At 42.5% G+C, this 14,476-nt stretch overlaps 1 protein-coding gene across 4 annotated transcripts in view; it reads left to right on the top strand.

Moving 5' to 3' along the window:
• The window catches only part of Wdhd1 (WD repeat and HMG-box DNA binding protein 1), a 35,918-nt gene extending 21,917 nt beyond the window's left edge, over positions 1-14,001 (top strand). For 3 of the 4 annotated variants that reach the window (XR_001781110.2, NM_172598.3, NM_001360532.1), the window contains 10 exons: positions 2,913-3,027; positions 4,054-4,185; positions 6,732-6,949; positions 7,047-7,159; positions 7,511-7,564; positions 9,069-9,112; positions 9,488-9,658; positions 9,833-9,960; positions 11,004-11,142; positions 13,133-14,001. Coding sequence is in view for 2 of the 4 variants with exons in the window: in NM_172598.3 (NP_766186.2) it covers positions 2,913-3,027; positions 4,054-4,185; positions 6,732-6,949; positions 7,047-7,159; positions 7,511-7,564; positions 9,069-9,112; positions 9,488-9,658; positions 9,833-9,960; positions 11,004-11,142; positions 13,133-13,333 (1,315 nt within the window). In the remaining 2 variants the exon portion in view is untranslated. Of the gene's footprint in view, positions 1-2,912; positions 3,028-4,053; positions 4,186-6,731; positions 6,950-7,046; positions 7,160-7,510; positions 7,565-9,068; positions 9,113-9,487; positions 9,659-9,832; positions 9,961-11,003; positions 11,143-13,132 lie in introns of those variants that run through there. The other variant, XR_383161.3, reaches the window with a different exon arrangement.
• Positions 14,002-14,476: the final 475 nt, after the last annotated feature.

The following is a 14,476-nucleotide window of genomic DNA, read 5'->3' as shown; positions in this document are numbered from 1 at the left end:
AAAAATAGCTTTTTTTAATTTTAAAATTATTTTGAGTTTCTTAAAATTGAGTCTTCTGTAGCCCAATCTGGGCTAAACTCACCCTAAGGAATAGCCAGCTGTGAACTCCTGATTTCCCTTCCCTGACTGCTAGAATTGAAGGTTTGTGCTACCACAAAAAGCTTTACTGCATATGTACACATTGGTTGTTTGTCCAAACTTATGCGTGGTGGCCAGCAGTAGTCAGTGCCACTCTGCATCGGCACATGTGGCTTCCCACATAGGGTCGTCTTATTATAGTACACATTTGAAACACTGAGATGCTAAGAAGTCTGCTTAAGGGACTGGGGAAATGGCTCAGCGATTGAGAGCACTTGTTGCTTTTGCAGAGAGCCTGGATTCGATTCCCAGTACTCACTCACATACATAGTGGCTCACAGCCTCCAGTTCCAGGAGACTCTCTTCTAAACTTCATGGGTTTGAGGCATGGGTGCGGTACATATGATACTTACATATGCAAAATGAATGAATCTCAAAAACAAACAAACAAGCCGGGTGTGGTGGCGCACGCCTTTAATCACAGCACTCGGGAGGTAGAGGCAGGCGGATTTCTGAGTTCGAGGCCAGCCTGTTCTACAAAGTGAGTTCCAGGACAGCCAGGGCTACACAGAGAAACTTGGTCTCAAAAAACTAGGGAGGGGTGGGGGGAGGGTTGGGTGGTTACTAAAAGTCTGCTTATGAAAATGTAGTTTTACTACGTGTGGTGGAATCGGAGAATTGGGACTACAAGGCCAGCCTGGGCTATCCATTGTGACGATGGCTCAAAAACAGAAAGGGAAGGTGAAAATACAGTTGTATTTAGTTTTGTGCATTGAGATAGGGTGTTTTCATGCCTTTCTTAGTATTATCTTAGTTTTATTCTAAATAAACAAAGTTGTTTTGATTTTAGAGGCTGGAAACTGCTACTTAGTCGTTGCTTCTTCCCCTTCCTTCTTTTGAGAGCTTAAGGATTTGAGCCTGGCTGGCGTCAGATTCATGATCTTCTGCCTCAGCCTCCCAAGAGCTGTGCACCCCAGGCCTGTCTGTGTTGTACTGTTAATTTACACACGCGTAGAGAGGATTGTTTTCCTTTGTGTGGCTCGCGATAGCTGAAGGCCAGGGAAGAAAGCCTACAACTTTCTTCAGTCGTCTACTGTTGTGTTTAATGAAACTTAATCTGTCCTTGCTCGGGAGAGTTCATTAGAATTTCTCAAGGCTTCTGTTTGCTCGTGGTGTTTGTGGTGAAGATAGAGTGGGCTGTGTTGCTCTGAAAGGTGGTGAGGTGTCGGGTCCACAGCGCCGTGCCTGAGTCGGATGCTTGCTGTGTAGGCAGGGCCTGCTGCTTATGCTTACACTTTGTGCCTTCTCCTCAACTTGAGGACAGAAGGTTCCCATCTCAGAAGTGCTGGGAAGGCGCGCCTTCGTGTGTGTGTGTGTGTGTGTGTGTGTGTGTGTGTGTGTGTGTGTGTGTGTGTGTGTGTGTGATTTGGGTTTTTTTGAGACAGGGTTTCTCTGTGTAGCCCTGGCTGTCCTGGAACTCACTCTGTAGACCAGGCTGGCTTCGAACTCAGAAATCCGCCTGCCTCTGCCTCCCAAGTGCTGGTGGGATTCAAGGCGTTTTTTGGTTTGTTTGGTTTTTTTTGTTTTTTGTTTTTTTTTTGAGACAGGTTCTCACTATGTGGCCCTGGCTGTCTGGAACTCTATTTGTAGACCAGAGTGACAGTAGGGAGTCTGGCCAATTCAGGGCAGAAAGTAATTTTTTTTCATTTAATTTTTCATTTAATCTAATTACAAAACAAATTTTGTGATTAGTTTGAAAGACAATTGAAGAAATTTGCCTCCTTAGTAATGTGGTTCACCCTTTCATATTTTCTACTCCAAACAGTTTAAACATTCATAGACAAACCCTACTAAATTAGCAGCCAAAATGTGTCATTGCTCCCCTAACCCCCAATTACTCCACAAGAAAAAGCCTTTAAAGCTAAGAAAATAAGAAATATTAGTGTCCTTCTTTGATGTATAATGACTTGGAAAGTGACTTTTAATAGAATCCTCATCATATCTTTTTAATTTTTGATGAAATCAGTAAAGTATTTGAGCTGGGAAAGGTTAAACAAAAGACTGGTTACTTTATAGGCAGAATGCTCAGACAGGCACTAGTGTTCTTGCTTGTTGGTGACTCGTATGTGTGTTCTTTCCCTCTCCGTGAATGCACATGTTCTGCCTTGTTCATTCACCAAGTCGAACTCCAGTGCCTGTGAGTAAGTGTAGCAGTTACCACAGCAGATTTTTCACATTTGAAATATCCGTGCTCCTATCTCATGCTCTGTGCCATAGTCCCTATAAAACTATGAAAGAGAAGAAAGAAAATAAGATCATATGTTCCAAAAATTAGAACTTTAAAACCATATTTGTGGTGTTTTGGTGGTGGTAAGGTTTTAGTTAGTTAGTTAGTTTGTTTGTTTGTTTGTTTGTTTGTTTGTTTTTTCAAGACAGGGTTTCTCTGTCCTGTAACTCACTTTGTAGACCAGACTGGCTTCAAACTCAGAGATCTGCCTGCCTCTGCCTCCTGACTGCTGGGATTAAAGGCGTGCCACCACAGCTGGCTCACATTTGTGTTTTTATTGTATTATCACACAATAAAGGAAAGGTTCACATCTCATGACAAAGGGCCATATATCATGTGAACAGCATTTGTGGGTGTGGCTTCTTTTTAATGACTCCGGTGAGCATTTAATATTACCAGGATTGTTTTTTATAAACACTTTCAAACCCAAAAGCCTATTAAAATAGTATTACTGTTCATAGTTCCTAATTTGTGAAAAGGTTTTATTTTAGCAGTTTTTGTGTTATTGTAAAGTCTTTAGTGTGGGCCTTTTTTTATTAACTGACAGGTGCATCCCTTGTAAAGGTTCTCGGTTTCCTCCCACCCTTCCACGACCTGCTGTAGCTATATTATCTTTTAAGCTTCCTTACTGTCAGACTTCAACAGAGAAAGGCCAAATGGAGGTATGTGAATGCCTTAATACTCTAAATTTGAAACTAAATTCCTATGACACAGAAGATTTTAGATCATCATAATATCAGTGATGGATATTACTATGCTATGATTAAATAAATAATTCAGTAGACCTTTTTAAAAAATATTTATTTATTATATACACTGTAGCTGTCCTCAGACACTCCAGAAGAGGGCATCAGATCTCATTACGGGTGGTTGTGAGCCACCATGTGGTTGCTGGGATTTGAACTCAGGACCTTTGGAAGAACAGTCGGCGCTCCTAACCGCTGAGCCATCTCACCACCACCACCCCCACCCCCGACCCCCCGCAGTAGATCTTTTGATCACAAGGCCACCTCATGTGGTTGCTGTCACAGCTTTCAGGGCTTTCTCCCAAGAAAATGGCTTTGACTGGGAGGCCCTCACCAGGGGCAGAGCTTCCCTGGTAGGGTCAGTAAGCCCGCTACACTGACCGTAAACTTATCCTCTCCTAACCTAGCCCTGTTGTTTTAAAGGCATTTGAAACCGTGCAATTAGTTATGATAGTTAGGAAGTAAACCACCTACAGAATTGGCTTACAAAGTCCTCTGAGGACGAGTCATATAGGAAATAAAAGTGCTATACTCATACACAGAAACGCCTTTTTAAAAGGCTAGAACGTAAAGCCAAGCGATTTTAGCACATTGAGATTCAAATTATAGTAAAGTAAGACTATAGAGAAAAGAGGGTTTCAGAAAATATTTAAGGGGCTGGTGAGATGGCTCAGTGGGTAAGAGCACCCAACTGCTCTTCCAAAAGTCAGGAGTTCAAATCCCAGCAACCACATGGTGGCTCACAACCATCCGTAACGAGATCTGACTCCCTCTTCTGGAGTGTCTGAGGACAGCTACAGTGTACTTACATATAATAATAAATAAATAAATCTTTAAAAAAAAAAGAAAGAAAATATTTAAAGCTGGTATCTTAAGGTACAGCTAACACTTGCCCAGTATGAGAGAGCTGTTCAGTTTTGTGTACTTCTGTCCATTTTCCAGGAACAATTTTGGCATTCGGTTCTGTTTCACAACTACCTTGATTACTTGGCTAAAAATGGTTATGATTATGAGGAGAGCATTAAAAACCAGGCAGTAAAAGAGCAGCAGGAACTCTTAATGAAAATGCTTGCGGTGAGTAAAATATGTTGAAAAATTAAAGTTTAATTATTTTCTTAGGTTGAGAAAAAAAAATTCTTTTGAAACATGTTTACTGTATGTAGCCCTGGCTGTCCTGGAACTTGCTCTGTAAACCAGGCTGGCCTCAAACTCAAAGAGATTTGCCTGCCTCTGCCTCCCGAGTGAGTAAAGGCGTGTGGCTCCATTCCCAGCCCTAGGTAGAATTTCTTAAATATATGTAAATGAGGACTAAATTCTACCTTCTAGGGTACATAAATTGTAATTTTCTCTTAAAATTTCTATCTCACCTTTGATGTTACAGTTAAAATATTTGAACTATTTCCCTATAGCTAAGGCTGTAGGTGGGCGAGTAAGCTTTTTCCGGTGTTGTGCCTGTTCACTGGGCATCATCTGATGCTGCAGGGGGCTGGCACATGTGAGAGCCATTGTTGGGACGCTTGCTCATCTCTGAGTGCACAGAGTTCAGGTGTGGGCTGTTGGAGGTCTCCAGGCTTGGATAGTTTTGAGACCGTCCTTACGCTTTCGGATCTCCCAGCCTTTTGTCATCACCAGTGGCTGGGTTTCCTGCCCTGGATTCTTCACTACATTTCTTTTTGAAGCAGATTCTCTTAAGGTTCGTGGTCCTCCTTTCAAGCTTTATTTATTGAAAGGAGTGTAATCCCATGTCCTCTCCTCTGGATGGTGCTGGTGACCTTTGAGGGAAGTGACCTTAATTCATTCTAGCCACTGCAAGAATGACACTGCTCTCTGAGTCAGAGTTCCGCCTTGCTTAGAAGTGCTTCTGAATCATGCCAGCAGTCTTGAGGAGGCTCGGGTGAAGATACAGGGCTTCTTACTCATAGGGCAGGTGTATAAATTACAAAAAGCTCCTGCACCGGGAGTCATAAGACCCCTAATGTCCCTCAGAGAGCAAGAACTTATTTTAAGCTCAAATTGTCGTGTGCTGGATTGTCAATTCAATCCAAAGAGAAAAGTGAGTGTTTTCTAAGATGCACTAATTGAAGGTTCCTCCCACCTCCTCCTGGTCTTTTTATGAGTATCTGTCTGCATGTGTGTCCATGCACCATGTGTGTCCATGCACCATGTGTGTGCCTGATGATCACGGAGGCCAGGAGAGGGTATGAGGTATCCTGGAAGTGGAGTTCTGGGCAGTGAGGAGCTGCTGTGTGGGCATTGGGAATAGAACCTAGGCTCTCTCCAAGCGCAGCACATGTCCTTTGAAAGAACTGGAACTGGCACAGGACGCCCTAAGACCACGTTCTCAGCCCAAAGGAGATTTGCTTCATGAGGGACAAAGAGCAAGGAATAGGTGACAAAGACAGGAGACAGAACATGAAGGGGGAAAGGAGAAGGAACAAGGGTGAGGGAGAAGGTGTATGTTGCCGTGGAAGGACTGCCTCTGGATAGAAATGAGACAGATGTGACCCTTGCGCAAATGGCAGTTTATAAAGGGAAAAGGAGAAACCCCTGTTAGGGTGATTTGGGTTGTTTTGGTTGGGCATGTAAATTAGGTGACAGAAAGGGCTCCTGATTGCTGGAATTCAATACTTTGATAGCTAGACCTTGGTTATTGGCCTCAGGAGAAGGAAGTAGTCGAGTAAGGGAGTAGACCTTGGTGGCCAGCTTTAGGGATATAATCTATGATTTAGCAAGGAAGAGGGAAATGGGAAGGCAAGGCCTGCTGTGCTGGTGCCTGCTAGAGCCCTTCATTCTTTTGTTTGTTTGTTTGTTTTTGTTTTTATTTTTGTTTTTCGAGACAGGGTTTCTCTGTGTAGCCCTGGCTGTCCTGGAACTCACTCTGTAGACCAGGCTGGCCTCGAACTCAGAAATCCACCTGCCTCTGCCTCCCGAGTGCTGGGATTAAAGGTGTGCGCCACCACCGCCCTGCTGAACCCTTCATTCTTAACCACTGAGTCAACCCTCCTGCCCCAGAACACCCTTCATTTTATATTATAGACATTAAAAAGTGCAAATGTTAATTTGGAATTTGTATAGCTATTTCTGGTAGTTGAAGATCACAGACAATAAATAAATAAAGATGAAATTTTAAACATGTCTACTTTTCCTGTCCAAATTTGCTTAGTAGCATTTGTTGTTTAGTTTTAAGCAAATAGTAACTGCTTTTTGTTTTAATTCACTTTTTAAAATTCCCTGCCCTATTGTGATGAGTGTCAACTGGAAAAACAGTTAGGAGAATTACATTTGAGTTTTGAGCAGTTGTCCTCTCATGCACTTTACATCTGAACTATGTCACATCTCATTGAATCTAAGCTACTATTTGTAAATGCACTGTTCTTTTATTCATTTAAGCCACTAAGGAATACTGTTGAGCAAGCCAACAGGCCATTAATTATAAGATACTTTTTAAAACAAAGGTACTTTCATTTTATAGTTGTACAGTGTGCATTTTAGAAGCATTAGGTAGTGCACCCAGACGACTTTCATTTCTCTAGTCCTATCAGTCTTTTCTTTCCTCCTCTTTTCTTTTCTTTCCTTAAGTTTGACTTAACATGATTTGATTTTGATTCTCCTCTAATTAGCTGTCTTGTAAACTGGAACGAGAATTCCGCTGTGTGGAACTTGCTGATCTAATGACTCAAAATGCCGTGCATTTAGCCATTAAATATGCTTCTCGCTCTCGGAAATTAATATTGGCTCAGAAACTTAGTGAACTTGCTGCAGAAAAGGCAGCTGAATTGGCAGAAACCCAGTCAGAAGAAGAGAAAGAAGAGGATTTCAGAGAAAAACTGAATGCTGGGTAAAAGAACATCAACTACTTGAGTTTTCCTTACTGTCTTGAATATGAAGTTGGTCTTTGCGTTTGATTCTTATGGTATAATACTTTGACCCATCAGTTACAGTCACACCACTACAGAATGGAGTCGGCCACGGGTCAGAAGTCAAGTTGAAGATGCTGAGGACAGAGAGGACACTGTTTCTGAAGAGAAACCAGAGTCACATAACCATGGTGAGACATGTTTTCAAAACAGTGAAAGATAAGGAGGCTCAGCAGTTGGTGGTGCCTGCCGTGCAGTGCTGGGCTTCACCGACAGAACACACCGAAAGGTAGAGAGCTGACTCTTGCCTACAAAGTTGTCTTCTGACCACTATATGCACAAAGTGCCAACCCCCAACAACAATAATTTAAAAATACATAAATAAATAAGTAAATAAAAGCTATCATTAGTATTGCCATTTTGGTCACCTAAGAGAAATTGAATCCCTTTTTCTTTTCAAGGCATCTGTGCTGTTGAGATGTTGACTATCAAGGATGACTCCGTTGTCCTCACTTACATTGTTTTCTTTATTTTAATTATAGGGCAGAACTTATTCCAAAGTGCCAATTCCTCTGATACACCAGCTCTTAAATCAGGTAAGAAATATATGTAAGCCTGTCGCTTATAGCAGTGGCTGTAATGCAGTCAGAAGATAGGTGCCTGCTGGCGTTCTCATGGAATGCTGACAGCAGAGACTAGAAGATGAATCAGCCCGCAAGGGAGTGGTAGATGGCAGCAGGATCAGAGCAAACAGTATTTGTGGTACAAAGAGAGCAGCTCTGTAGGGTCTTGGAGGGATATGCAAGATTTTCCAGACTGTGTTGAGAATCGCAGTCTTCATTCTAAGATCCCTGGGAGGCTGCTGTAGGTTCTAAGCAGGACCGTCGCCATCACACGTGATAGGGAGGGGGAACGGACATAAGACTACCAAGCAGTTTGACTCGGGCTAGAGTAGTGACAATAGAAAGAAAAGGTAGAGTTGGTGTTTCTAAGGTGGAAGATGGTTCAGAGTGAAGAACAACATAGCATCAGAAACACCAGAGAAGGAGACAGGTCCATAGGGGAAGCTGATAAATTGCCATTAGCTAAGTGGGTTACATAGTTAGGCATTGCTTCAGAACCTCAAGAGATAAGTGTTAAACCATTGGCATTAGTAGAACAGTGTATCCATGGACACTGGTAAGCACGCATTATAGTTTATAAAGGAAGAAGAAAATGGAGCCCTAGTTGAGGGGATTTCCAGCATCTAAGCAAGTACAAGAGAGAGGAAGCTCTGGGAGAGATCACTGGGCCACAGACAAAGGGCGAGGTCTGGGATGTAGTGTCTACAAAGCCAAGGGAGGAGAAAATATTGAAGAGACCATTATATAGGAAGCCATTGAGAGGTCTCAAATAAAGGGGCAGAAAGCAGCTGTCATGTTTGGTTACACAGAAGTGGATTGGGGACTTGCTGTTGTGTAGGAGGGTTAGGCCTCATACCATAGTGTGGAGAAATGTGTGGGAAGGAGGAAATTATAGTAATGTCGGTGGGGTTTGGAAAGTTGGGTAGGGTGTAAGGAAAGATGGTAGTTGGAAGTGCAAAGAGCCTGCCTTGTTTTTGTTTTTAACTTGAGAAACAAGTGAATGAAAGAAGGGTAACTGTCAGACGATGGGGAGAGAGGCATGAGTAGGTGTTTCCTTGACAAGGTGGACATTTCTAACCTCAGCACCACTGTTGCATGGTCGGGGGAGAAGGGGTCTACACACTGGTATGTTTCACAGCAGCAAGTTGGGACAGTTCGCATTTAATATCATTCCAGCTTGGAAGGAGGAAAGATATCGTCTGTGTTTGTTTTAAAGTTACGTGGCCTGGGCATGGAAGGATGCGCCTTGAATCCTAGCACTAGAGAGGCAGAAGCAGGGAAACCTCTAAGGCCAGCCTGGTTTACAGAGCAGTTCCAGGCCAGTCCCAGGTACATAGTGAGACCCTGTCTCCAAAAGTACCTTTGTTTTCATATAAAACAGGTTAAAATATTCTATTTAGTATTGTGAAAGTCAGAAGTTGTCTTGATTTAAAAAAAAAAAAAGACCGACCACTATTGAGCTTTCTTTTTGCAATAGGTGCAGTTTTCTCGAGCAGCCAAGGATGGGTAAACCCCTTCAAGGTAACCAGTGATATTTTCTGTTTGAATATTACCCATACAAGGGCGGTTCCAGATGACCTCCTTAGATTCTGGGGGATTAAAGACGGGTCACTGTGAAGACTTCTATAAGCCATTCCCATCTGATCTAAGGGCCTGTGCCCTACTTAGTTCGGAATACCCAGTGCTGAGGACTTGAGACGGGACTTCTCCCTGTCTGTCCTTGGGATGTGGTGTTTGAGAGAACTTGTTTCAGTCTGTTTGGGTCGTACTCCATGATGAATTCATTTCTAGAAGGGATACCTCAGTGGGGTTGTTAAAGGGATACCACAGTGGGGTTGTTAAAGGGATACCACAGTGGAGTTGTTTTCTTCACATATGACATTCTCTTCTCTCTAGGTAGTAGTCAGTTCCAAAGAGCCAGCCGTATCAGCGAATTCAACACGCTCAGCTAACATTTTAGACAGCATGAACAAATCATCCAGGAAGTCCACTTCTCTTAATCGAATGGAAAACAATGAAAAATCTCCAGTTATAAAGCCTCTCACTCCCAAGCCAAGGTCTAAGCAGGTAGAGCTTTGCTGACCTCGTGCGTTCTGTCCTGGGAGAGATGAAGGCCTGGCCTATCACTGGTTATGTAGCAAGAGAGTGCATTCCGTCTTGGTTTAGCCCAGAGCACCCCCTCCCCTTTTTACATTATTTGTATTTTTGCCCCCAAACTTTCACATCTGTTTGTTTTCATAGGCATCTGCAGCATCCTATTTCCAGAAAAGAACTCCACAGGCTGATAAGACTGAGGAAGTAAAAGAAAATCCTAAAAGCTCGTCCTCTGATGCTCCAGCCGTGTGCCTTCAAAACTCGGAAAACCAAAGGTGAGTTTGAAGGGAAGCTTTGTGTTTGAGATGCAGCGTCCCGGCTGCCTGCTGGCACGCCTTTAATCCCAGCACTCAGATGGCAGAGGCAGCTGCTGGCTCTCTTTGAGTTTAAGGCCAGTCTGGTCTACAAAGCGAGTACCAAGACAGCCAGAGCTACCTAGTGAGACCCTGTTCAGAATTAATTAAAAATAAGTTTTTAATTGTGCATACCTGTGTCATTCATTCAGGCTAATATTTAGGACCTTTTCAGCTTCTGAATGGTAGGAGGCAGGTGAGCTAAACAGGGATTCTGGTGTCAGACTGCTCAGCTGTTCAGTCTCATCCTGTTCTTACCCTGTGTACCTAAACTAGGCTATTTCATCTCTCTGAATCCCGGGTGCCTGATTTATCAATTGAGACACCGATTATTTCCAAATCATAGGGCTTTGCTATAAGGTAATATATATATATATATATATATTTGCTATAAGGTTATATATATCATTTAGAATGCATGGAAGCAATTGCTCAGAAACTTGATTATTTTCATTAAGCCTTCTGATGACCTAAACACAGTTTGTGCAGAAGGTAGAATAGAATCGAATCAATTTTACAAGTGCTTTCCCAAATAATGGTGCAGGAAGAACCCGGGTCAGCCGTGAGTGGGGTGAGGTGGTGAGAAGGGTGGAAGAGAAGTCAGCCAGCTTTCACAGAGCTGCTTGCTAAATGGCGAGAGCCTGTAAATGATAGCCAGAGGAATTTCATTAGGCCAGAGGGGTTCAGAGAGGTTGGAGGTCTTGAACCTATAACCCCACAAGAGCTGAAGATGCAGGGTCCGTGCTTTTATACTGGTCGGTGTAGGGTGAGTGACCCTCCCTCGGCTCACTGAGCCTGCAGTCTCCAGGCTGTTGAAAGTAATATGGACACTGTTAGGTAGTACAGTTGTGTCTCCCTTACTTTGTATGAGTAGTGAAAAGCTGGTGGTTAGCTACTAATTTGAAATGTCATGTGACACTTTAAATAATTTATTCAGTATAAATTTTTTCATGTTATTACTTTAGGCCAAAGACTGGGTTCCAGATGTGGCTGGAAGAAAATAGAAGTCAAATTTTGTCCGACAACCCTGACATTTCAGATGAAACAGACATAATAAAAGAGGGGATGATACGATTTAGAGTATTGTCCGCTGAAGAAAGGAAGGTAAGATTGTTATGCTGAGATGAGATCTTGCTGGGCTTCCCAAGTTTAAAAAGTTCTTATAGAAATGTCTTTTTCTTTGGAAAATTGAATATATCAAAAAAGTCTTGGTAAGAGCTGGGCGTGGTGGCACACGGCAGAGGCAGGAGGATTTCTGAGTTGGAAGCTAGCCTGGTCTACAGAGTGAGTTCCGGGACAGCCAAGGCTACATAGAGAAACCCTGTCTCAACAAACAAACAAACAAACAAATAAAAAAGTCTTTGTGAAGAGGAAATTAGATGTGGATGAGTTTGACAAAGTAGACTTGTGGTTTTTACTGAGTACCTACGGAAGGTTTTAGAAGCCAGCAGTGTGCTAACTGTGTGTCCTTAGGGAACTGCCACCTGCCCCCAAATAAAAGATGCTTTAGTTATGAACTGAAAGCAAAAAGAAAAATTAATAAGGGAAAAGGAATTTAACTTATACTTTAAACTAGTACTATCAAGTCCATGAAAGTAGAAAAAAATTTAATGCTATCTACTTACATGAAAATAATGTTTGGTTGGAAAACTTTGGTGGTGTGGTGGCGCACAACTTTAATCCCAGCACTCGGGAGACAGAGGCAGGCTGATTTCTGAGTTCGAGGCCAGCCTGGTCTACAGAGTGAGTTCCAGGACAGCCAGGGCTATGCAGAGAAACCCTGTCTTGAAAAACCAAAAAGAAAAAGAAAAAAAAAAGAAAAGAAAAGGAAAGCTTTGTTGCTTTGGTCCAGCCTTTCATACAAAAATTAGGCTGAGTAGCTGGCTAACCTTTGTCATGTTTGGGGAGAAAGGGAAAGGAATGTGGGCAGTGTGCCAGTTAAACCTCAGACTCCATCTCCTCACTGTACGAGTGTACGCACCTCACAGTGTAGTCACTGGCTTTGATGGATTGGGTGTTAGGAGGAACGGGCATTGCGTGATCCAGAAGCTAGAAGCTAGGCTAACCACTTCCAGCCTCCTTTAGAGTCTTTTTTAGCATTTTTGTGTTTCTGTATAAATTTACATGAATGAATTTATTATAAAAGAGGAAGAGACTTAACAAAACTTATGATTGTGTGTGTGTGTGTGTGTGTGTGTGTGTGTGTGTGTGTGTGTGTGTGTGTGTGTGTGTTTTAATTTGGGGGAGTTGTATTTCTGTGTATAGAATGTAGGGCTTTGTGAATGCTAGGCAAGTACTCTCCCACTGTGTTCTTATGCCATGATGATAGCTTTGGGATTGTTGTGTGAACTCACTGTTAAAGAAGGCTGGCTTTAAACATTGGGCAATCCTCCTGCCCCTACCTGCGCCCCCCCCCCCCCAGTGAGGTTACAGTGTTGAGCCTAGTTGTTGATTATGTTTTGTTTTAATTTAAAAAAAAAAAACAAAACAAAACTGTCCATGCATGTGTATTTGGCTACATGTATATATGTGCACCATGTGTGTCCTTGGTGCCCAAGGAAAATACACTCTCCTTCTTTGGCTCACCCATCAGCCCCCAAGTATATATGATTGTTGTTTTGAGGCAGAATCTAATTAAGTAGCTGACTGCCCTTGACCTCTTTACAGTCCTGTCTCAGCCTCCCAAGTGTCAAAGATCACAAGTGTTCCTCCTCCTACTCACATGGACATCACCTTAGTGAGTTTGACTTGCAGCCTGGTGATTAGAGATGCTGAGCCTTTCCATGCACCCATGGACCATTTGTGTGGATATTGAGAATATCTTTCAAATTCATTTTGTATTTTTAACCTGATGGGGGATTTGCTTTTGAGTTTTCAAAGTTGCTTAAATATTATGGATATCTGTCTCTTCTTCAGATGGTTACTATGCAACTATTTCCAAAGAATATGAAATTTAAATTTGTTAACCATTAGAACCTTTAACAATAAAGTTAAAATTTCAAATGCTAATTACTGAAAGTAAGTAGATCATTTTCATTCTTTCCTTCTTCATGCATAAAAATCTCTTTACCTCTCACCCCACTGTTTTTCAAAGGCATGGACTAACAAAGCCAAGGGAGAAACTGCCAGCGATGGAGCTGAAGCAAAGAAGCGAAAGCGTGTGGTCAGCGAGATCTGTGAGACAGAGAACCAGGAAGAAACAGTGAAGGAGAATCTAGATCTTTCTAAAAAGCAAAAGGCGTTAAATCTTCCTGCTAACCAGAAATTGTCAGCGTTTGCATTTAAGCAGGAGTAAAGGAAGGATTGTCTGTCAGGAAGTAGTGAGACCTGGCTTCAGCTTCTCTTGGATTCTGGACGTCTTTTAACCTTTAGGGAGTATATTCTTATAATCCTGTGTGTTTAGACACAGCGTGGTTCTCATAAGGCAGTGTAGGGGCTGGGTGTGCAGCTCAGTGGTGGAGGGCTTGCCTAAGCATGCGCAGGCCCTGGTTCCCTTACTGCCGCAAAACAACACACAACAAAGTGGTGATTTTCCTGTGTCAGGAACACCACATGTAAGAGCTGTCTGTGGGGATTCCTCTGCTGTCCATGAGCAGAAATGCCATGATGGCAGTGACTACCAGGGACACCATTCTGTCTCCGTGGAAGCCATTATCGGTAAAAGTCACTAAAAGCCTCAGTCTTAAGACTTGTTCACATTACAGTACCTCCTAGGGCTTTCCCGCCTTTGTTTAGGTTTTGCAGTAGAAGTGCCATGGTCATCGGCTTCCCAAGTGAGATGTCATAGACTGCTCTCTTGTCAACTTGACCTCAGGCCCATGGCTTTTAATATGGGCCCCAATGTGTAAATAATGTTGTAAATGAGATGTTATTTTATGTGTTTGGGGTCGTTTTTCGTGTTATTACTTTTTGTATATCTGTATAGACTGGGTCTTCTGAATAAATAAAACTTTCTCATTTGCATATTTGTCTTGCTATGGTTTTAACACCATATTTCCATGCTCTTCACATCACTTGTGAGGTGGAGAAAGGCTGCAGGCCTTACTTTGAGATTGTGGCTGTGTGGACATCCATGCTGATAGGTGCTGCCCTTCTTATCAGCAGCAGCAGTGTTGCTGAGTGAGCCTTTGAAGGCTTGATAAGACAGTAGTTAGAGGACAGGGGAGTGTCTGTTCTTTTACAAAGCCACAGTTTGTTTTGTGCATTTTGCCTGTTTGGTGTGTGTGTGTGTGTGTGTGTGTGTGTGTGTGTGTTGTGATGTAGGTGCAAATAGTGGTGAGGTGACTCACAACCACGGGTAGTTTATATGTTGAAAGAACCAAATAAGTTGAAAATTTACATGTACAGGAGCCGAATGATAGTTCTTATTCCACAGTGATTAAGGTTGGAAAGATACACTTATGCTTTTTAAAATCAGAGCTGGGGGCTGGTGAGATGG

The sequence above is a fragment of the Mus musculus genome, chromosome 14, assembly GCF_000001635.26.
Source record: "Mus musculus strain C57BL/6J chromosome 14, GRCm38.p6 C57BL/6J".
Classification (NCBI taxonomy): Eukaryota; Metazoa; Chordata; class Mammalia; order Rodentia; family Muridae; genus Mus; species Mus musculus.
This window is presented reverse-complemented; position numbering and strand designations above follow the sequence as displayed.